Here is a 22630-nt window from a genome sequence, read left to right on the forward strand (position 1 = left end):
TATAGACGTGCGAGGTTTGTGCAATTGCAGTCTGCTTGGGTCTGTCTCCTTCCTTCATACCATTTAAACTCATTTATCAATCACAGAGAAACCTGGCACGGCGGCAGCAATGCCATGTGAGGTCTCTCCTCCAAAATCACGGCCGGTAGATGCAAACCTCCTAACACGAGAGCCCTGCCACACTCTGCAGGACGGCCTCAAACCAGCCCTTGGCAACCAGGGCATCAAATGGCCTCTGGTCCCCTGGCAGCACCAAGCCTTGGAGGGGAGCCCTTAGAGCCAGGCTGCAGGGAGGCCATGGCCACTGTGGGGGCTGCAGAGGGACGTGCCGAGCAGCACTGCCGGGCTGAGCCTGCCGGCCTTCTTCTGCCCAATTGTTCTCCATTTCCTTCCCGCCCGTGCGTGGCTCCGCAGCAACCATCCCCATGGCTGCCCCCATGGCAACAGCAGGACGCAGTGCCCTTGCCACTCGCCATCTCCCTCACCTCAGCCCTCCTCCGCCTGCGTGGAGCCCCGCATGCCATGGCTGGTCCCACAGACAGCCCTCAGTGTCAGCAACGAGCCAGCCACCACAGCAGCCATTGCTTAGTGATCAACCAGTCCTTGGGGTCAGTGTCATGGAGGATGCTCAGCCTCCACCTCCCCTTCCCCAGTGCAGGGGACTGGGGATGTCCCACACAAAAATGTGCCCTGTGGGCTGTGAAAATAAACAAGCACATTTTTGGTCAAATCCTTTCAAAATGTAACGAGGTTTATTAAAAAAGGCGGGGAGGAATCCGACCACTAAGCTGCACTTCCTATGAATGCCGGACACACTTATCCCCCTGCAAACAGCACTCTCCAGATGGCCACAGCCTGTCAGTGCCCCACATCAGCGAGAATACAACAGACCCAGGCTTGCCACGGGGCTGACTGGTTCCCTGAAAGCTCATCTCAGAACTTTGGCACCACGCAAAGCCCTAAATCCACAACCGGGGTGGTGGGAGCCTCACGGCTGATGTGCGGAGAAGTAAGCCCTGCACGCCTTCACGTGCCACGGGGTGACCTGCTGCAACCAGCACCGGGGGGTGGAAGGGAAAGGATCTGTGCAGGTTGAGGCTGTGGGATTCCTGCAGATGCATCCTGTCCGCTGCACTCCACAAGTACAACAGGAAAAGGAACCATGGTTCCCTCTGAAAGCACTGAAGTGTGGGGTTGGGGATGCTCCTGTGGCTACCAGCCCCCCCACTATTCTCCATGGCCATCCAGCCACCTCCCTGGCCTCTGGCTGATGGCAGCTTTGGGGACTCCCTGTGCAGGTGCCCACAGGCACCAAAAGCCACAAACTTTCCCCAGAATCACCCTTCATCCCTCTCTGTGTTCACTATCTGGATCCAACCCCTGCTGCCCCATCCCTCCCCGTGGGAGGGGGTGCCCCACGAGTGCTGATCCTGGCCATTAAACCTCCTCTGACCGGCACACAGATGGTTTGTGTCTCTGGCAAATCCCAGGGCGCGAGGGAGATGTCTCCAGAGCACTGAGAGTCTCCTTTTCTCCCAGTCCCTCCTTCCCCACCTCCAGCCCCAGTGATGCTTTATCTCCTCGGCCTCTGGGTGCACACTGAATTGTGCCCTTGCGCGGGGAGAGCATTAATGTAATTAAAAAGGCATGCGGCAGCCCCGGCAGGCTTTGTTTTTTCAAGATGGTTTCTAAGCAAGTTGGCAGTGGGATATTAAAATAAACAGAAGGGGGATTGATGGGATGCGGAGAGAGGAAGCAGGATCCCACAGCCGCTCACACCTTGTCTAATTTCAGAGAAGTGCACTTTCCAGCAGTTTCTCTAGCCTTGATCTCTCAGTACACGGCTCCAAAAGGAGCAAGGCTGAATCTTCTCCTTATCACTGGCGGCTCCATCACTTTCCCCATCCCCTTCCACCCCTCTTCCCACAATCTGCAACCACCACAGCTCTCAGCACAATAGCAGAGCTGCCTTTACAGTGTGCAGCCATGTCCTGCACCCCGGGGCCCAGCTGGGAAGCCACGCTCCCCCAGGAAGAGTTATCCACACCAAAGTGCCCTGCAGAGACTGAGCAGGAAGCCCTATGCCGGATCCTGCCTCCGAGCCCCCGCACGCCCCGCAGCCCCTCTGTGCTTCCCCTTCCCTCCCTCTCTGCTGAGTCGGCCCCGCTGACTGATTAACGGGGCGCCTTTCCGGAGAGGTATTTTGTTCACACTCTGTCCTTCTCGCTGACTTCCTTCCCCACTGCTAGGCTGGACTGCTCTTGTAGTAGCCATCGCAAGTCCCTGGCTAAACCAACACATCTTATGCTTCTGCCACCATACTCAGTGACTGAAGGTTTTGTGAGCAGAGCTGGACAATAACATGCGTACAGCAAGGCTCCCCTGGTCACACTCTCTATGTGCTTTTGGCCCTGACCCTTCCAGATCTCCCTTCTTGCTCAATTCCTCTTCCCTTTGCTCAAGCAAAGCCACCTTGATCCTGCGACTGCTCTGCCTTCACCCTGGCCTGGAGCTAGCAGATAACCTGATGAGGCTCATGTTGCACAGCATCTCCTGTTTCTCTTGGGTCTCACCCCCACGCCAAACACTTGGTGGCCCAAAGCTCAGACCCACTAGGGAGGCTCTCCCTGCACAAGCAAGGCAAAGCACTAACTTAGAAGCTATGGTGCATGATGACACGTCTGTGTCAGCAAATACCTGCTCCTGGCAAGTCAATGACAAAATACCAGTTCCTCACTGGCAGCTGCAGAAACAGACTGATGCAGAAGAGAGGCAAACACAGGCACCAGGAAAGAGGGGCAAATCTCTTCTCTGGGTTTCAAGGCTGGGCTGATCAGAATTAGCAGCATTTGCCTTCAGAACTCCATGTGCACTGTTTCCCCTTGCCCTGCAGAACCTAACCCTGGCACACAAGGTGCAAGCTCCCTGCTCTGCTCCAGTCACCCCTTCCCCACACAACTGTCCAGGGACAGGGGACCTTTGCCCACACACAAAAGCCCACGTGCTGGGGCAGAACCACACCAGCATCTCCCCCCTGCAAGGCTGAAGCTCCCACATGGAGCAGCTCCTGCCCACACCCGGGGCAGGCATCCAGCCGTGGGCTGGAGCAGCAAAGCACAAACATGTGCATGAGGAGCACGGAGCTGGCAGGGCAACAAGGGGAGGATGGATGCACGGCTGGCATCTCCTCCTCTTGTTTTGCAGAGAGGTGTGATATCACATACAGATGAGAAATGAATGGCTACAGGGATGAAGCACTGCGTGTTTTCTCTCCAACCTGACAGTGGGCAGGGAGAGCCCTAAAGCACAGTGAGAACAGACAACAAAACAGAGCAGCCTCTGTCCCAGGATTGCAAGCAGGGTGCTGCTCCCCTGGCCATGGAGATTTACACCTATGGATCTCACCTCCTGAAATGCCATCAAACACAAACATGGCGGAGCTGTGCCCTCACCACTCTCTGGATATTCACAGAGAACCACAAGCTCCTTTGCTCCAAACAGGGAGCCAAGACACAAAGGGATTCCTACAGGGACCTCCTGCACACGACGCAGGAGATTAATAATTACAGGAATTCAGTCGATGCTCACAGAGTATTGGGTTGATCGTCATTAAAGGTGCCTTTGTGTCCAACACCACAGTACAAAAGCCCCATGACTGCAACCCAAACAGCTGCCACAGCCTCAGTGCTAACACCCCAGGGTCTGCTTCACCTCTCAGCGCTCACAGGTTTTAAGTAACTGGTTATTTTTTATTGGCAAGGCACACAATCCCATAATCCCTGCACTGATGGGGAATGAAGCAAAGCTGTGAGCCCTCTGGATTCCTCCAGCTTTTAGACTTGCAAGCCAGTGGAGACAGAAACAGGAGATCAACACAGAGCGCAACATGGAAGCACCCAAACCACTGTGTGCCACAGCTCCAGGCACCCAGCATGGGCACAGCCACCCACGTGCCAGGAGCGGCTGCCACGCTGTGCCCTGCAGCATCCCCATCACACAGTGTTTATCTGTCTGCCTCTCTCCTCTCCCCCCGCAGGAAGCACTATCTCACCATCGCCCTGCTTGCTCCAGCCCGGTTTCCTGCTCCATCCTGCCAGGTTTACCCTGCTTTTTCCTCCCCCCCTCCCCCTGCCCCATAGCTCTCAGGCCATGTTTGCATTTCTGTCTCCTGCCGTCTTTCCTCTCCCTCCCCCCGGTGCTCGTTCCCCACTCCATCCTCCCCAAGAGGCTGCGTCCTGAGCCAAAGTTAGCCTCTGTCAGGTACCCCGCGTCCGGCCCGGGGCAGCGGGTCAGCCGGGGCCACCCTGCAGACCTCCTCCAGGATCTCTGCTGTCAGCAGCCTCCCCGTGTCCCAGGGGAGCGGCTGTTCGCTGCTCTCGCTGGGCCGGGGATGCTCCCGCACATCACAGCCCGCCCTGCCCTTCGCTGCTGGCCAGACACCTCTTTGTTTGGTCCCTCACTCCCTGGATTGCTCCTGGTTTGTTGGCTGCCTGCTCCTGCCCGGAGAATCTTTTTCCTGCTTTTGAGATAGAGGATGCTCCAGCCATCTGTGTGTTTTATTTCCTTGCAGAAACTAACAAGCCGAGGATTGCTTCCTCTCCCTGACATTTCAGAGGGCAGCTCCGGCACAGCGGGACGCAAAGTGCCTGCAGACAGGAACAACCCCATTCTGCCCAGAGGATTCACTCCCCAAGGGCCAGAAAGCCCCAGACGTGCCAAAAAGGGCAGCTCCCACCCTGCCACCGCCTCCGCACAGCCCTGCTTAGCATACATGACCACCCCTCTTCCAGCAGCCCCTATTAACTGCATGGCTAAACCTTGACAGAACTCAATTAAAACTACCCTCCCACATCCTAAGGACCGTCAGGTTGCTTCTCTTCCTACTTTAATTTACTTCTTTCCAAGTCTCACCCTGCTCACGTTCTCTGCCCCCACAGGACGGGATTAGCGTGGCACAGAAAGAGCAGAGGGATCAGACAGCCTTAGGGGACCAGGGACAGAACCAGCACCATTTATTGCACCTCTTACCTGAAAGGATGCGATGGATGGACCACAGGTGTGGGACCAGACTTGGTACCTGGTGGACCACCTCGGCCAGCACAAGTTGTGATGCAGACAGCAAGGTCCCACTGCACAAGGAAGGGGAGACCTGGAAAGTGGTGCTGATGAGCCCAAGGTTTTTGTGCATTTGGCTTTGCCACCATTAACCACATCCCTGCCACCATCCCTGAGCCATGCTCAGGTGGAAGGAAAGAGCTGGAGCTGGGCTGGTGGGACGGCAGAGCTCAGTGAGGTGGCATCCACCTCTAGATGGGAGATGCATCTAACTGGGAAGTCAGAGGGATCCCCAGGGCCACCACTAAACACAGAGAGGAAAAGGGCAGTGGCATTTGGAAAGAAAACAAATCAAGTTGAATGTTTGCTTTTTGCTTGATGTGCGTGGGTTTAATTGCTGGCCTTTGGAGTTTGGCTTTTCCCAACACTGTTGGCTTGTGGATGGGCTGTGCAGGTCAGCAAAGCAATGCCCAGACAGAATCAGGGTGGGCTTCTCTGGGCACCTGCATGGCTCGCAGCTGGGCTGGGAGGCACCGTGCCAAGAGGAGAAGCCCTGCTGCTCCATCCCCCCACCCCCGGGGTTTGCATCCAGATGTTTGCTACTTGGCTGCCAGCAGAAATCAGCACAGAGCCCTTCAACCACACAGCTGCCCCAGAGCTGGCAATGCCCACCCTGCTCCACAGCACAGCCTGTCCTCGAGCTGCTCTCCAGCTGCTGAGTGCAGGAGAAGCTGATGAACAGGGTGAGTGGGGGGAAAAACAGTTTTGCAATTAGGTGATTATCTGGGTCTTGGAATACCTGGATTCAATCTCCATCTGCTCCAGGCTCCCTGTAATGCAGCCTCTGTGCACCTCCAGCCCTACCTCTGAAGAGGGCAGAGCAGCAGGAACTGGGCTGCTTTAGCTTGGGGAAAAAAAATACTGAAGGAAGAAAGGAGGAATCCTTACAGCTCCTGATGAAAGATAACATGGAACAAAGAAAATAGATTTATCCCAGAGTCAATGTGACATTAAAAAGCTCCATTAGACGAAGACAGGTCCAGAAAGTAGGAACCACAAGCAAAGGGCAGGAGGAACATTAACTTCCTGATCATCAAAGCCAGGTTTTCAAGCAACAAGTATAACCTAAAAATAATCATAATGAAAAAGCAAAGTGGTCACGGGCACGAGAGCACGCTGCTGCCTGGGGAGCCCGAGCACACAGAGCCCTCCACGTGCAGTCTGCATGTGCGCACCCGCACGTGTGCACGGCGCATCCGCACGGCCCCTTCTGCCTCCGCCAGTGGGGTGGGCACGGGGGGAGGCAGGAAGATCGCAGGGATCTGCTTCAAAGAAGCATTTGTCACCAGGGGCAGCGGCGGAGGAAGGAAACCTCAGGTACGAGGTCAGACGTGTGAGCAGGGAGCGCTGTGGGAAGAGCCAAGTGATCACTGCAGACCCAAGAGCCCCCAGGCATCCATAGGCAGGGAGAGAAGGAATTTCAGCCTGAAAAACACTGCAGCATAGTGGGCTTTCTGCCACCCCTGAAGGCAGCTGGAGCTGGTCAAACCGAGTCTTCCCTGATGTGGTTAATAAAAATCTGACTGCTCTCTGTGGGATCCCCAAGAGGAACAGGATTGGAGAGGAGTGCAGTGATGCCCTGCTGCTCCTCACCCCAACAAGACAGCTTGTCCTGCCTTCTCCCTGCCAGCCCTGCGGGGTGCCAGGCTTGTGGTGTGGACACGCTTTGGGTTTCTCTTGGCACACAGCTGCACCCACGAGCCAGGACCCGCTGCAGTGGGAGATGATAATCATCAGCTCCGAGAGCCAAAGTGCATCGGGGCATCCGCGTCACTCCAGATTAGCTGGCTGGTGAACATCTGCACAGCTCTCTCTCTCCCCACCTCCTCATAACACCCCTCATGCAGATATGAAATTCATCTAACTTCTTTCCAAGAGAGGCTGAGTTTGAAATGTCACACTGCAGATCGCAGCAGGACTCCTACGATGGAACACCCAGCCCAAATGGCAGCACTGGGCTGTGGTGCTATTTGAGGGCCAGCAAGCTACACCACCTGATGCTGCTTTTAAAAATAGCTTCCAAGGGGGTTACCAAGCTCCATAACAACCCGATTACAAAGCTCATACCCAGAGGCTGGCAGTTGTTTTCCCATTCAAAGGTGCTTCCCTTCCCCGCAGCCCAGTATGCAGAGCACGCAAGCAGCCCGATGGGAAGGAAGCGTTGACACATGCAAACGACTTCCACTGGAGGAGCAAAGAACCAACAGGGGGAATGGTGCTAAGGAGACCACACGCCACTTCCTCAGCTGTTGCTGCCTGGTCACTGCCAGGTGCCCACAGCCTCATGGGGTGATGGGAAGGCGTTGGTTTGGGATCATTTTGCCATTGGACCAAGGGGCTGAATAGAGACGTGGGGACCAGAGCCCCCTCCACTGTTTCTCTGTGGGCACCTCTTCTCACTTGTACAACTTCCCTTAGTTCACATGGGGCCCTGTTTATTTTTCTTTTAAACCTAATATTGTATTTAGAAGTGTTTTTCTTTTGGAAAAGGTGACTGCAGGGCCAACACCACACAGAGTCTCCTGCTGCCTTCCATCACCACCATAACCCCATGACCAACATTTACCTGTGATGAAGGCCAGCTCTGTGTTCCCAATGTCATATAAAAGGAGAGCCTGTTGCTCCCCTGCTGCCCCATACATTCTTCAAAATGCCACCCAACCCTTGCTAGTGCCCTGACCCTCTGTTCTGTACACTGGGACATCCCAGGGGGAAGAGAGGATGGACAGAGTATACCCAGATCCCATTCCAGTATGGAGTCCTCAGGCCAGATGTCCCACAAAGCATCACTGGGTGACTCCACTTGCAGCACAGCATTGCCTCCCCTTCATTCCATTCCAGCACAACAGCCCTGTACTGCCCATCCATCAGCTCAGGGACACCCATGGTGTGAATACAAGCATCTCTCATAGCACACCTCGCACCACAACCATTCCCCACTGTTGAAGCTCTTTGCTTCCCATCAGCCAAGTTCTGCAGCACTAAGATGGGATGATGGCCACCCAGAGCAGATCACAGCAGGGACAGCTCGTGCTGGGACAGCCCATGGCAAAGTGATGGATTTCTGTGGGCACTCAGTGCCGTCACCTCTGCTGGATGCTGTTTCATTTGCTGTCATCACTCTGGGCTGGCAGTTTCCAAATCCAAATACAAACCACAATTTGTGCCCAACCTTCTGCCTTGGTAGATATCAAGATTTACTGCTGTCCAAGGAAACTATTGACTTTACCCTTACTTTTGTCAGTATTTATTTTTTTAGGTCACCACATCCACCATCCATCTCAGCAGACGGCCGTATTTCAGAACGAGGGAAAACAAATCGCAGGCAGAGGGCAGAGCCCTGGAACCAGCCCTCAGCACACACACATCTGCATGAACACACACACACACTTCCCCAGCCAACATGGGCCCCACGCACCCTTCCCACATGGGGAAACCATGCTGGGTTCAGGGGGCTCCTTTGCTTCACCCTGCCCATCCCCAGGCAGCTCCCCAGCAAAAGCCCTTCAACACCGCTTGGAGGACAGCACAGAGTATCCAAAAGACGCCTTTCTCCCCTTCTGGCTGCAGGCCACAGGGTAGGCAGTGCCCTCAGCTTTGTGCCCTGGTGAGATGACTGTGGCAGGAAGGTGCTGTGGGAAGTTAGCTCATGGGAGTTAGCTCACACTGCTGCAACGTAAGCGTGCATCATGCAGGGAAGTGACGCCAGGAGCAGCGCATGCAACTTCAAACAAACAACCTGAGCTGTGCACTCTACTGCTTTTTCTACACCAGAACAGCCGGGAGGATGCCAAAGCCCTGTTATCCCTGTGGGGATTGAGCTGAGCCCAGGTCTCAGGGCAGAAGGCAGGGGTTCCTGCTGCCTCCTCCATCCACCAGGCCTGTATGCATCCATGGCACTGGCTGTGGTGGATGATGGGGTCAGAGAGGGTGATGCTCAGGGGGCACAGATTTTTAATATATTAAATACAGCTCAGCTAAAATGGAATTGGCCAGACACACATCTTGGAGCAACCGGTGCCCCAGGGAACACAACACTCTCTGGGCAGCAAAGGAGCAGTGATGCCTTCTCATGAGCCCTGCACACCCCATGCACAGTGATGTCAATCTCTGTGCTGCACAGTTGAACCAAGAGTCCAACATCCACACGCAGGGTAAGGGCTGCTCTGCTTAGGGCTTGCTCTTTAAAAAAATACAGTCTCTCTGTACGTTCTGCCCTTTTAAAATACATTAATTGCCATGGAAACAATGCTCTTATTGGTATGGGAGCAGCCTGGTGGCCTCCACAGATGCAAGATAAAAATCAATGAATACATTGAAATTCAGGCATTTCGGGACCTTTTGTGTTTTTGGGGCTGGTCACTGCGGGCACACACATGAGAAGCCAGCAGAATGCCATCTCCTATGGAGAGAAAGCAGGATGCAACGTGCAGTGACATCTGTGCTCGCTTGGCGCAGCCCCGCATGGATGGCAGTCCCAGTGCTGATGTCTTGTGCTGGGCCACAGCCCCTGGTGCTGCTCACACCCCGCTCCTGGCTGCCATTCACACCCCCATTGCCAGCAAGCAGAAAACCTTGCCTTCACACCAAGCAGTGCCCGTGGAAGGGCTGTGGGTGCCCTCCCAACACAGGGCCAGAGCTGCCCCGCTCCCCACCGTGCCGCCCAGCGCAGTGCAACCCGTGCTGTTATCAGGCAGTGACAGTTTCCGCCATCAGATTCCTCCTGTCCGTCAGGAAAGCTAAATAAGGAACATCGTTCAGGCGGCTGCAGGAAGAGGGGAAATGCAGGGACATCCGGCCCAGCTGCCAATTTTTCCTTTCCCATGAACCACCGCTGACCTCCACCAGGGAGAACCTGGACACTGAGCCTGGCACCGCATCACTTTGCTTAACCCTACCCTGTGCTAGAGTGCTGCCACCATCACGGCACCATGTTCACCCCACCGTGGGCAGAGAACCATTGTGCACGGGGTTTTGGATGCACCAAAGGATCTCAAGAGCATCACTGTGCTGCTCTGGGTCCCACCTTTCCCCTTCATCTCTGCTCACTACACAGCTCTGTCCATCAGTGACGGACGATGAAGACCAGGAGGGTCTGCAGCCCTTTCCATGCCCTGTTTGGGGATACCCCTGGTTTCCTGCTGCCCTTCCCTGCACAAAAGGCTTTGTTTGGTCGCTCTGCGACCAGATGGAAGAGAAAGCATTCAAGTGTCTCATGCCATTCCCCACAGCCCTGTCCCATCACTTGGAGCCTTTCCAGGACCCCCTGCACTGATCCTCCCCATTAGCACATGACGTCTGTCCCACAGCACCTCCACACTTGGCCCTAATGATGCTCACGCTGGGAGGCGGGGGCAGAACCACAGCAAGAAAAACAATTAGCACGTGGGAGAAGCTGTAAGGTGAAACACGAGTCACTGCCTCAGACCTGTTTCTGATCCCTCAGCACAGAAACAACTCCAGGACAGATCTCTGCCTTTAAAACAAGGGGGGACTTTCACCGGGATCCTCCTTGCCCAGTTGATCACAGGCCATGTAAGTGCTAACAATGAGCACCGCAGATGGGCAATAACACTTTGTGCTGAAAACATCACAACTATTCCAACCAGAGAAAAAGCCCCCCTGGGGCCCGGTGAACCCTCCCTTGTAACAACATGAAACGAGAAACAAAGGTCTGGGATAGCCAAAGGCAATAAAACCCTGGAATTAATTTAACCAGTCACTAGATGCCAATGCAGCTGCAGCAGCATTTCTTTTGCTGATGAAGGTCTCGGGTTAAGTTCAGCTCTGGTGCAGGGCATGGTCCTGGGTTCCTCCACCGGACCCTCCTAGGCCAGTGTCCCCTTGTCTGGGTGCGGACTCGCAGAGATGTCACCGTGTGTCTCAGCCCCAGGTGACGCTGTGCTCCTTATCTCCCCACCACAACCACCCACAGGGAACCACCACGCTGTGATTTTGCCCATCCTGCCCAGCGGAAGAGCTCTGTGGTGTCGGGTTGGTTCTCACAAGGAAACCACCAGAACCACACCCCGGGCAGTGAGATCTGGCTGGCACGGAGCTCTCAGCTTCTGCCCATGCCTACAGCACCCCCTGGGCTTGGTGCAGCCTTGAGTGGGATGAGCATGATGTAAATATGCAGCCTCCCAAAACTAGAGCCCTCAAACCTTTGTCCTGGTTGGTTAGTGCTGTTTAATCAAGCGGCCTGAATGCAAAGATGCAGGTGATGCTCACTCTGTGGGTGCACCCCGTGGGGCTCATGCTGTTCCCCAAAGCCACTGAGAGCTGAGCACCCACTAAGGGCCCCCACCCCTTTAGCACAGTGGCACCCTGAGCACCACAGGTGCTTCTCACAGTGCTGGAGAAGTGGCTGCCTGGCCCCGGCCCTGCTGCTGTTCCCATGGGATCCTGCTCTCCTTTCCCTCCCCAGGAACTGCCCCGAGAACAGCCTGTTCCCTCCTGGAGCACCTGCCCTTCCCACGCCTGCCATGGAAAATACAGCAGGGCCAAGATCCCCCTGGGGACGGGGATCTCGCGTGGAACCGAGGGGCAGCATGGAGGCTGGGTGGGTCCCTCCTGGTTGGGGTCATTGTGGTGCCAGGGGTGTGCCCCCATCTCAGCCAAACGTCAAACTGAGCTCAGCCACCAATCTCCCTGCAGCAGTATTACATGGGCAGCAAGCTGCAGGCTGGCATGCCAAAGCCAAACCCCAGGGCAGGGAGAGATCATTCTCCTCAGGTTTTCCCCTAAGCAAGAGGCCACGATTGCCCCCTCCCCAGCACTGCTGTCCCAGCCCTTGCTCTGCTTCATCACCAAGTGACTGGGCTGAACCAGAGCAGGGCTTGCTGCACAAGTCCAGGTTTTTGTATGAAGGGGTGTTGCTGAAATGACCCACGTTTATTGCTTGCCATAAAGCAAGTGCTCCAAATCCCACTTGCGAGCATAAACATTGCTGCTGGCAGGGGCTGGCTGTGCACCCAGCCGGGAGGTCTGTGTGCTCCAAGGAGGGCAGCAGCAGCTGCCAGCACCATCGGCTCACATCCTATACAAGCACGGGCCCTTCCTTCACACCATGGGGTCACACTGCAGGAGCAGCGCAGGGTGTGAGCAATTCCACTGCTGTGCATGGAGGCTGACCCTGGGATGCTCCATCCTGGGGTCACTGTGCATCTGGAGCACGGTGAGAGTCCATCTCCTCCCACCAAGCAGGGCAATGGGGTGCAGCACCAGGACAGGATCTCCATGGTCCCAAACCAAACTATTCCACCATACTCACATGGAACAACCTCGCACTCACATCCCTGTTTCAGAGGGGAGCAAATACTGGAATGCAGTTGGGAGCACTGAAAAATTGGTCTCAGGTAAAGCAGGACAGAAGGCAGATAAAGCAGATGATCTTTAAGGTCCCTTCCAACTCATGCCATTCTGTGACTATAGGGGGGGTATGATCCCTTCCTTGAGCTCCACATCACCCTTCTGCACTGCACTCATCAGGCAGCACAGCAGAACTCCAGAGCAGCGTGCAGCCCTGAGTGAGACCCACACAGAGCCCTGCACCACTCCCCACACCTCAGGGAGACGGGGGACGTGGCACAGCCGTGCGCTGCTTTGCAGACCATTAAAGAGAGAGCTGTGAGCAGCTGTGCCACTCGCAGCAGGTCCCTTTGTGGAACTGGAGCCTCCATATCACTGTGGGCACGGCATGCCGGCAGAGCCAACTGCAGCGGTGCTGCCCATAGCCCGCTCTGCACCACCACACCCAGACCCACAGCCCTCCCGGTGAGCAAATGCTGCCGCCGACAGTGAGTCACCGAGCCGAAGGCTACAAAAATTCTAGCTGAGCCCCCGAATTCGTTTCCCTGCGTTCCTCCCGTGTTACAAACTTCCCATTGGTCTCGCTTCCATCTGTAGCGCTCGACTCACGCCAGCTTCCCAGGGCTGTGCTGCCCCATCCCTGGCGGTGCCCCGCCGGTCCTCACCCCACGGTCAGAAAGGAGCCGCATTCACCTGCCCCACGCCGCAGCGCTCAGCTCGCTGCCCTCAGCCTCTCGCCAACCCTCCGCCCTGAGGGAGTCCAACGTGGGCCGCAGTGACCACCACGAGGAGGGTCGGCAGCAGGCAGAGAGGCGCACGGACCCGCTCCTCCTGCCCTCCTCCCAGCACAACTCCCGACGCTCGGACCGATGCCTACGAACAATAAAGGAGCGGAGCGCGGGTTGCCCTGCAGCCTCAAAGGAATCCCCACCGTAACACGCCGAGGACGTTTCCCCCGCTCGCACCGCGCACACCCGCGATCCCGGCGCGGCGTCACGGCCGTCGGGGACAGTCGAGGTGCGCCCCATCGGGGCTGGGAACGGCGGCGGGACGGTGCGGGGCGCGGGACAACCCTACGAGCAGCGCCTCCCTGTATCTCCGCGGGACACCCTCGGAAGGGCCCCGTCGGGGAAGCCGAACCCCTCGCACCGCCGCAGGTGCCCGGGGCAGCCCCGCAGCGCGCCCCGCAGAGCTCACCTGCCTCCGAGACAATGCCGAGCCACAGCCAGAGGGGCAGCGTGCAAACTCTCTTCATCTCCGGGGCTGCGGGCTGTTCGGTGCGGAGCGGTGCGGAGCGCCCCGCGCCCGAGCTCTGCTCCCGGCGCTCCCCAGCTGCGGCGACGCGCGGCGGCGGGCGGGGAGGGAGAACCGGGGCCGCTTCCTTTTCCTCGGGCCGCCTGCCGCCCTCCGCCGAACCCCGCGGGGCGCCGGGCGGGTACGGGGCGGGGCGGGGAGGGGCGGTACGGGGCGGGCAGCGGGGCCGGGGGGGGCTGCACCTGCGGCTCCGGGCAGCGGCGGGGGCTCACGGCTGTAGGCATCGCCCCGCGTCTGCCTCCCAGCCCCGGGGGCGCACACCTTGCGCGTGGATGCTCGCAGCTCCTATCCGCACGCCTGTCTGTGCGCTCCCTGGAAGCTCACGCCTGTGCACGTGCGGTCCTGCATCCCCCCCCGAGGACACACCTGTGTGCACACACGCACAGCTGTTCCTTTAGGGATTACGGACCACCCTCCTGCAGGCCATCCACACGCACCGGCAGCAGCTGTGCTGCTCTCAGCACCCACACACCTCCCTCAACGCACACAATAAATCCTTCTGCTGGCCGTGCACCCCGCGATGCTCCGTGTATCCCACACACTCCTCTCCTTTTGCTCCTTTTGCTCCTTTTGCTCCTTTTCCCAAACTCATCTTTCACACCCAGGGGCACAGCGAGTGGATGGCAGCAGCAGTGGGATGCCAGCAAGGCTCTGGCAGTGGTACAACATGGCTGTGGACATGGAGGCGATGCTGGAGCTCCAGGAGCACATAGCAGCCCTGGCCTCCTGCTCACGTGCCCACCAAGCACCGAATGGATAAATAAACAGAGCCCCACGCTGCGCCCCATGGGGTTGTTAGTTCTGCACGCTTGCAGACACCAAATAGAGAATAAGATCTTGAATAAGAACCATGTGCTCGTGGCTTTTAACAGGCATGAAAACGTCTTGTGTGCTCAGCTGCTCTCGCTGCCAAACCTGGGGAAGAAATCACCCCATCCTTTCCCTGGAGCTGTCAGAGGGAACCCAACCACAGCCGTTATTTTATCCCAGCACCCTCGGCCCGGTGAGGGAGTCTTTAACCCTGGGAGAGCTGGATCATAGAATCACCGAATGGTTAAGGTTGGGAATACCTCGAAGGTTCCCAAGTCCAGCCCCAACCCATCCCCACCGACCACGTCCCTCAGTGCCGCATCTCCACGGTTCCTGCAGACCTCCAGGGGCAGCGAACCCCCACCTCCCTGGACAACCTGTGCCAGCGCAGCGCTGCTCGTTCAGAGAAGGAAGAGCAGAGGGTGCGACAGGGGCTGCATGGAATCCTCCGGTACCCCAAAGACAACCGATTTTGGCTCCCGCACTTCCACCCCTGCAGTCCAGACGCGGCACTGCACGGACCGGCCCGTCCGCACTGCCGCCTAACGGCAGGACACGGGGAGGGCTCGTCCCATCGCGACGGGGAATTTTCCATCACAAACACGCGGTGACTGCGCGACTGGTGGGACCTTTCCATTGTTGCCACCCTGGGAAACAAAAAGATCCGATTTTAACAGCTGGCCTCCCTCCGGCACGCGGGGATGAGCGTCCAAGGGAGCAAAATCCTCCCCAAAGCAGTGGGATAGAGACACAGGCGCAGCAGGAGTTGCCAGGCTCAGATCAGCCCAAGGCACAGCCATGCAAACAGCACACCAAGGTGGCCCTGAGACACCTGGGGACAGAACAAGGTAACACCCAAGGAAAATGCAGCTGGATGCTGGACCAGAGATGGTGCTTCTCCCCAGATTGCATAGGGCTGTCCCCATCCCCAGCTCCTCAGGCCCAAACGCAGGGCCAGGTTGTAAAGGTCACAGCTTTCATACAGAGTCTGGTATCTTTGCTCCACAGTGCTACGGTTTATTAGCAAAATGCATTTCTGAGATAGCATTTAGAGGCAGGCAGTATTCACATGCAGGGTTGAGGCTGCACATAGAGCAGCTTGAAGCAGAAGCTTCCCTGCTTATAGGAGCACGCCACCCATGTTCTGGAGAAGGCAAAGGCTCTCCCAATCCTTTCAGGACTAGGCAAGGACATTACATCCCAAAACACAGTTCTACCAGTGAACAGCATGCTGTGGTTCCCACATGCAGCACAGCATGGGGAAGAGTGCATGCTGCCTCAGGAGGCTGCTCAGCACAGGCAGTTGGGACAAGCAGGTTTTGTTGCTCACCAGCTCTGCTTTTGGCAGGAGGAAGGTGTAGGAGGTGGCAGATATGGCACACGCTGCAGGGAGTTGCTCACAGCTCGTGCAGCCACAGCTATCCACAAGAAGCACGGGCAGCAGCAGCGCTGGCTGCCTCCTCCTCCTCCCTGCTGTACTTACTGCCTGCCAACTCCACTGCCACCACACCTCAGGGACAGCTGCCACTTCTCCTGTGGCTTTAGGCAGTTCAGAGAGGCGAAAAGCTTTGGCAGCATATGCTGCAAGTACCTGGGGTTCTGTTCTGGATGGGCACAGAAAGCTGAACCACATCAAGGAGGAATTCACAGGCTCCAGCCAGCACCTTGGGCTGCACTTCATCTCTGCTTTGACCCTTCAGAGGGACGCACACAACTCCACACATTCCAGGCCTAAAAATCACAGCAGCCCAATCTGCTGGGCATCCTGCTCTGGAAGCCCAAGGCTGCCCATGGCCCAGGCTGTGCCACACTCCAGTCTGGCTGAACCCCACAGCTTTCAACCCATGAGCAGGTACAGGCACAAGAGCCTGTCTAACAAGCTTTAACGTTGGCCAAGCAGAGTGGAGCAGTGCCGGCCCTGCGCCGTGCACAGAGCTCCCTCTGCTGCCGGCAGACAGCACGTGGTTAACAGCTCCTACACGGCACTGCAAACGCATTTCTTTCCCAACGCTCACTTAAAACACAGGGGCGGAGGCAGGGAAGGGCAGGCAGCCCCGGTTCTACACTGAGGGGAGTTTCTGAAGATGCCGCAGGGGCACAGCGCCCCACTCCCTCCAGTGCTCACAGAGCCAGGTGACAGATGCGCATGGGCTCCACGTTGTCCCTGCCATCACTGAAGCAGGTGCTGAAGAAGGGGCAGTATCTCTCTGCTGAGACCTCGTGGAAGGTGAAAAGATGGGACATGTCCTGGGCATCAAAGAAAGCCACGGTGCCCTCATGGCAGTCTAGAAAGACCCCCACTTTGCGGGGGGGCTGCTTGGGAAACAGGCGCACCCAGGGGGTGGCCGTGGCCCAGTACTCCGTCTTGTTCCTCAGGCGAAGCGTCCAGTAGCCATTCTCTGGGCACAGCTTCACCTTTGCTGCCCGGTTCACAGCCTCAGCAGCCACCCCCAGGTCCCACTTGGTTTTGCTGCCCACCCACACCTCCCAGTAATGCTGGCCGCAGTCAAAGGTGCGCGAGGCCATGACGTTGACACACTGCTGGAAGCGCCGGGGGCTCCTGGGGACAGGCTGGGCTCTCTCCCGCTCCGTCACCGCTGTTAGATCTCTGGAGAAGACCAGGTTGGGGTGGGCTGACTCAGGATCAAAGGTGAGTGAGGCTGGAACTGTGGAGAAGCCAAGGACAGTGTTTACGGGTTACACATTTCCCCTTGCAGAACATCTCCAGCCCCCCCATCCCCTCACACCCATCCACTCACCAGGGCAGATGGACTGCAGCATCTGCCTCCAGAAGATGTACTGCAAAGGGCCACCATGGCTGTCCCGGTAGTGCTGCAGGTCAAAGGCAGGCGAAGGCTTGACACTCACTGAGGGCCTGGGCAGAGAGAGTGGTGGTCAGTCCTAATGCTGAGCTGCTGGCAAAGTGCACAAGAACACCACTCAGGAGTGCAGCATCGTGCACAACAGATTTGGTGAAGACTAAACACAGATCTCTGTACCAGTGACTTACTCCCTCTGACACAGCACACAGCTCAGGGGTAGAACTGTGATGGACTGAATGGACAGAGCTGGAACCAGCAATGCTGCCTGCACAGCACTAACCCACAACAGCTACCACCCAGCACACTCACACCCATGCACAGGCCAAGCCACATCCCCAAGCAGAGAACAGATTGGGATGCCTTTCTCTATAGCAGCACTGATCCAGGAAGCACTACCCTCAGCTACTCTCACTGCTCAGACAAACGTGCCCTTCAGCATCAGTTTTGCAGACCCTTGAGCCAGGAGAGGCTGCGAGAAAGCACGGAGAAGTCAAAGCACTCAAATGAAGTCTGCAGTGCTGCCCCGCTCCCATTTGTAGCACGCATGGCTCTTGCACTCTGCAAGCAGCCTATCTCCTGCACACTCCTCTCCAGTCGGGCTGTCTCAGCACGCACGTTCCCCAGGGAGAGCATCTAGTGTGTGTTGGGGACCAGCCCCCACCTGGCACAGCACCAGTTGTCTGCTGAGCAGCTTGCAGTGCTTTCAAAAAGTCAAGATAAGAGCCCTCCCTCGCATGGTCCCAGCCAGAGACAGAGATAAGCAGAGAAATCAGCTTCTTTCATGCCAGACACGTACCTGATATCCAGGCTCTCCACCTGCAGTGAGGACCAGAGAGAATTAGCAATCGTCTGTAATTCATGCAGCTGCACAAATAAACTCCCTGTCCTGACTTCTGCTGTCACGTAGCAGAGGAAAGCAAGCCATCAGGACCCCCTCTGCCCTGGGGAAAACTGGCTGGGCTCTGAGGCCTGGGAGACTTCACTGTGGTGACAGAAGGAGGAAGGGTTCCAAGACCCATCACATCCAAGGGATCGCTGTGTCCCTCGGTAGCTAAAACCTCCAGACTCAAAGGAGTCAGGCAGGCAATAAAGAGGGATGGCAGCAAGAGCAACTTCCAGCTACAGCCTAGAGTGTCATTTAGGACTCTCTTCATCCCAGATTAATGCCTAGAAACAATCCTCTGTCTCCTGCCCGAGCCAGCCGAGCACACTTACCTCCAACAATAACACCTCATCCATGTTGCTCAGGGTCTGCTCTAAGTGCTCCATGTCTCTCCGCAGCACTGCCATTCCTTCCTCCAGCTGGTGGACATCCCCATGCAGCCGTGCCAGCGCCTGCTCCTCCTCTTTGCCTAACTGTGCCAGCACAGCTCTCTCCTCTTCCTCCAGGATCTGATGCAGGCGAGTGAACTCTGCTCGGATCTTGAAGTTCAGCTCCCCAGATGCTTTCTGAGCAGAATACAACAGTAATAAGTCTGGCAGTTAAAACACAGACACGTGAGAGATGGCTGGGTACATTTCTCTGCTCAGGGAGTCGTAGAAATCAGTTTCAGACATACCCACAACTTTCTGGAAGAAGGAGACATGGGCAGCTTCAGAGGCTGCATAAAGCCACAGATAACCAAACTCTACTGATAGTTCTGTTGTTTTAACTACAAGTCCTTGCACAAAGGGGGAAGCTCACAGCCCTCTCCTCCCACATCAGCAGGCACTGGCTTACATTTTATACTGGAGCTCTTCTGTTTTCCTGGAGCTGCCTACTTCATGGTTCAGGTTTGTATTCACTTCACATCATGTCAGACACCAAACAGAGGTTCCTAACACCGGTAACTTGCAGCTATTTACCTCCAAATGCCTCAGTTTCAGAGGGCCCTTGTTTGTACTAGAGAAAGCTGTGCCAAATAATCTCTGTAGTTAAGGCTGATAAAACCCTGTTACAATCTCCTCAGTGTTTCCCCACTCTAAGCTGTTTGATTGGCCAGTCAACCTTGTGTTCTCACTACCTTCCTTTACAAGACACAGCCAACGATGTTTTCCTGCCTCTTTAAGCTTTTAAGGACAATCTCAGTCCTCGTTATTTTCTAGCTGAGTTTGCCAAAACACACGTCCCCTTCTACCACCACGATACTGACCTCACTCAGAGCATGTCCCCAGCTTTACCAGCCAACCAAGGTACCCCAGCCTCTTTTTGCTTTAGCAGATGCTTCTGCTGACACACCAGATCATACTCGAGTCTGAACATGTTCTACCATCAGTTTAATTGTACCTCTGAACTACTTGTTCTTTGCTCAAACCCTTTATTTTCTTGTCTTTTAGTACTTCTATGCCACTCAACAAGGAAGCTTACTCAGCCTGTGGCTGTTCTTGTCTCAGAGATCAATGACGAGCAGGCAGACCGGTACCACTCGAGCATGGAGAGAAACACTAGAGAAACACTTGGGCATATCACATCCTCTCAGAGCTGCACAGTAAATCTAAACAGTCCTTGTCGCAAGGCCACTGCTCTCTGCAGCATCACCGGCGCTGCTGATCCAGCCCCTTCAGCTTTGCTGCCTGCCCTCCAGACACATAAGAGGTTTCTACAGCTTCTAAGAATGAACCCTTTAGAAAGAATCAGCCTGCTCATTGAAGAGGGGCTGCTCAGGTAGCAACACATGGACACGCAGCTCCGTTGTGAATGTTAACCCAGGGCTTTATAACAGAGCAGGGATGCCTGTCAAGCCTCAAGCTTTACTCTACCAACTTGCAGCCAGGCTGGTTCAAGCACAGGACAGCAGAACAGATTAAGAAAAGGCAACGAGGCTCAAGAAGCTTCTGTGGGCTTTGCTCCTTGTTTACTCTGTCTTCACCAGTACTGGGATTACAGATGGTCGCTTTCCCTTCTGGAAAGGGATCTCGCCACAGGCCAAATATCTGTGCGACTGCTACAGCAACCCTGCAACCTTCCCTCAGGGAAACACCCACCACCATCCAGGAGGGCACCCGAGGAGTGCTGGCTCAAGCACTTACAGTCAGGCTGCAGATATCTCCCTGCACTGCACGCTTCTGCTGCAAGAACTTCTCCATCTCCTTCTGATGGGTTTGTAAAGCTTCTTCCAGGCGCCTCTGCGGGAAGAAGGAAAAGAAGATAAACCCATTTCATTTTCTTGCTGCAACTCAAGAGCAAAGCCAACTCAAGGCCAGCATCGGAGGGAGGGCACAACTGGACTTCCCAAAGGGGACAGACTTTTCAGCAGTGCCTGTTGTGATGGGACAGAAGGAAGTTGTATCAAATGGGTGCTTTAGACTGGGTTCTTTTATGCTAAGGGTGGTGAGGCAGTGGCACAGGTTGCTCAAGGAGGTGGTGGTGCCCCGTCCCTGCAGACAGCCCAGGTCAGGCTGGAGGGGCTCAGAGCACCGACAGAGCTGTGGGTGCCCCTGCTCAGTGCAGGGGGCTGGACCAGGTGGACTTTAAGGGTCTCTCCCAACTCAAACGACTCTATGATTCCACAGACTGCAGCCGGGATCTCTGTTTGCTAAAGGAACCGGCCTGCAGGGCACTGACCGGCGCAGCTCCACGTGCGGCACATCCCGTCCTCCCCCCGGGGCTCACCTGCACCCGGTGCCGGTGCTCCTGGGAGCCGCACAGCCGCACCTTCTCCACCAGCCCGGCCAGCAGGTGGTGAGTGCGGAAGGTGGGCCGGGGGAACTGCCGGCGGCACTGCGGGCACGAGGCGACGCGGGGCCCGCTGTCCCAGTATCGCTGGATGCAGGCCTTGCAGTAGTGGTGCATGCAGTCCAGCATGACGGGCTGGCTGAACAGCTCGCAGCAGATGGCACAGGTCAGCTCCTCCCGCAGGCTGTGCTCCCGGCCGCCCGCTGCCATCGCTGCCGCCCACCGAGGCTCCTCTTCTTCCTTCTTCTACGGCCGAACCCGCTGCCCCGTTCGGGCCTCTCGGCCGGGAGAAACAACCCGAGTGCCCCCAAAGAACCTCCGGACCCCCCGAACCGACCCGCAGCCCCCCGGCCTCCCAACTTTGAGTCCTCGGCCCCGCGCGGATTGACGTCCGCTTCGACCAATCGCCGTGCGAGCGCTCCGCCCGCCCCTCCATTCATTGGTCGGGAGCTGAGCCCGGGAATGGGGTTGGGCTGCGGCATGTGATGCGGTCACGTGTGAGCGGGCCGGGCCGGCGGCGGAGCTTCGTGGGGTCCGGAGTGAGCTGTGCCGTCACCGCGCTCTGCATTGAATTGCACTGTGTGGCATTGCATGGCACTGCACTGCACGATGCAGCGCTGACACACAGCTGCATTGCATTGCTCTGCATTGCTGCTGCACTGAGTGGTGAGAATGAGCGTGCTTCCCTGGTTTCCCTTGGCCCAGCTTTGCAGCTCTTGGAGCTGGCCCAGCTCCCCTGGTCCCAGTGCACCCAGGACCCCACCAGCGACCAGCTGCCAGCCTGATGGAGCCTCACTTACTGTAACCCTTTGGACCCAACCCACCGGCCAATTGCTTACAGCTCCCATCTGATGATTGAAAACATGCTGCCAAGTGTCCCCAGTCTCCAGTTCTTCTCCCAGTGCTCCTGGCATCTCCCTCCTATCAGCACTTCCCCCAGCCAGCACTCCTGAGCAGCCTGGCCCAAAGCCTCTGCAGTCATGGCAGAGTGTGTCGTGGCACAAGGGGCAGAGAGATTCAGGTAAATGGGGCCCTTTCACAGCCAGCAGGAAGGGAAAAGAGAAAGGAGGAGAGAGGAGGTGAAGTGAGGTAACAGCCGCATCCCCATAACAAACACGATGCATCCCTCCGTGACCTCAGCTGCAGGGACATGATTTAAAGGGCTTGGATGCAAAAGCAAGCAGGAAATGAAGCAATGTTCGGAGATAAGATATCTTGGGATAAATAGCTGGAGGAGAAGGGTGCCCAAGGGGTGGGCCTTTATTTGCCAGTATTTTTTCTTCCCAGACCCAAATCGCAGAATAGTTGAGTTGGAAGAGACTCTTCAAGGCTGTCCATCCAACTCCCCTGCAGTGAACAGAGTCACCCACAGCTCCACTGTGCGCTCAGAGCTCAGTCCAGCCCAATACTGAATGCCTCCAGGGATGGGGCATCCACCATCACATGACTATCCAGCACCCAGATGATGCCAAGGCCAGATGCCAAGACTCATTTCTAAGGGTCAGATCCACGTGGCTGCTGAACTCCCCAGCCCAGCCTCATGTAAACCATCCCTCCGGGCTGCCAGGCGCTCTGCCACACCACGATGTGACATTCCCCATGC

General features: G+C 56.5%; 2 protein-coding genes across 7 annotated transcripts in view; both read right to left on the reverse strand.

Annotated features, from left to right (window-relative positions):
* Positions 1 to 13833, reverse strand: part of FLT4 (fms related receptor tyrosine kinase 4) — a 46272-nt gene extending 32439 nt beyond the window's left edge. For 5 of the 6 annotated variants that reach the window (XM_072348501.1, XM_072348499.1, XM_072348500.1 and 2 more), the window contains exon 1: positions 13624 to 13833. In XM_072348501.1, coding sequence (XP_072204602.1) covers positions 13624 to 13681 — 58 coding nt within the window. In that variant the 5' untranslated portion in view covers positions 13682 to 13833. Of the gene's footprint in view, positions 1 to 5028; positions 5037 to 13623 lie in introns of those variants that run through there. The other variant, XM_072348502.1, reaches the window with a different exon arrangement.
* Positions 13834 to 15549: 1716 nt separating this feature from the next.
* On the reverse strand, positions 15550 to 21509 carry BTNL8 (butyrophilin like 8). Its single transcript, XM_072348179.1, is given in 7 exon segments — positions 15550 to 17216; positions 17310 to 17425; positions 18169 to 18188; positions 18588 to 18821; positions 20382 to 20477; positions 20965 to 21245; positions 21248 to 21509. Coding segments are annotated over 7 exon segments (1554 nt in total). The 3' UTR covers positions 15550 to 16671.
* Positions 21510 to 22630: the final 1121 nt, after the last annotated feature.

This window comes from Excalfactoria chinensis, chromosome 13 (genome assembly GCF_039878825.1).
Source record: "Excalfactoria chinensis isolate bCotChi1 chromosome 13, bCotChi1.hap2, whole genome shotgun sequence".
Classification (NCBI taxonomy): Eukaryota; Metazoa; Chordata; class Aves; order Galliformes; family Phasianidae; genus Excalfactoria; species Excalfactoria chinensis.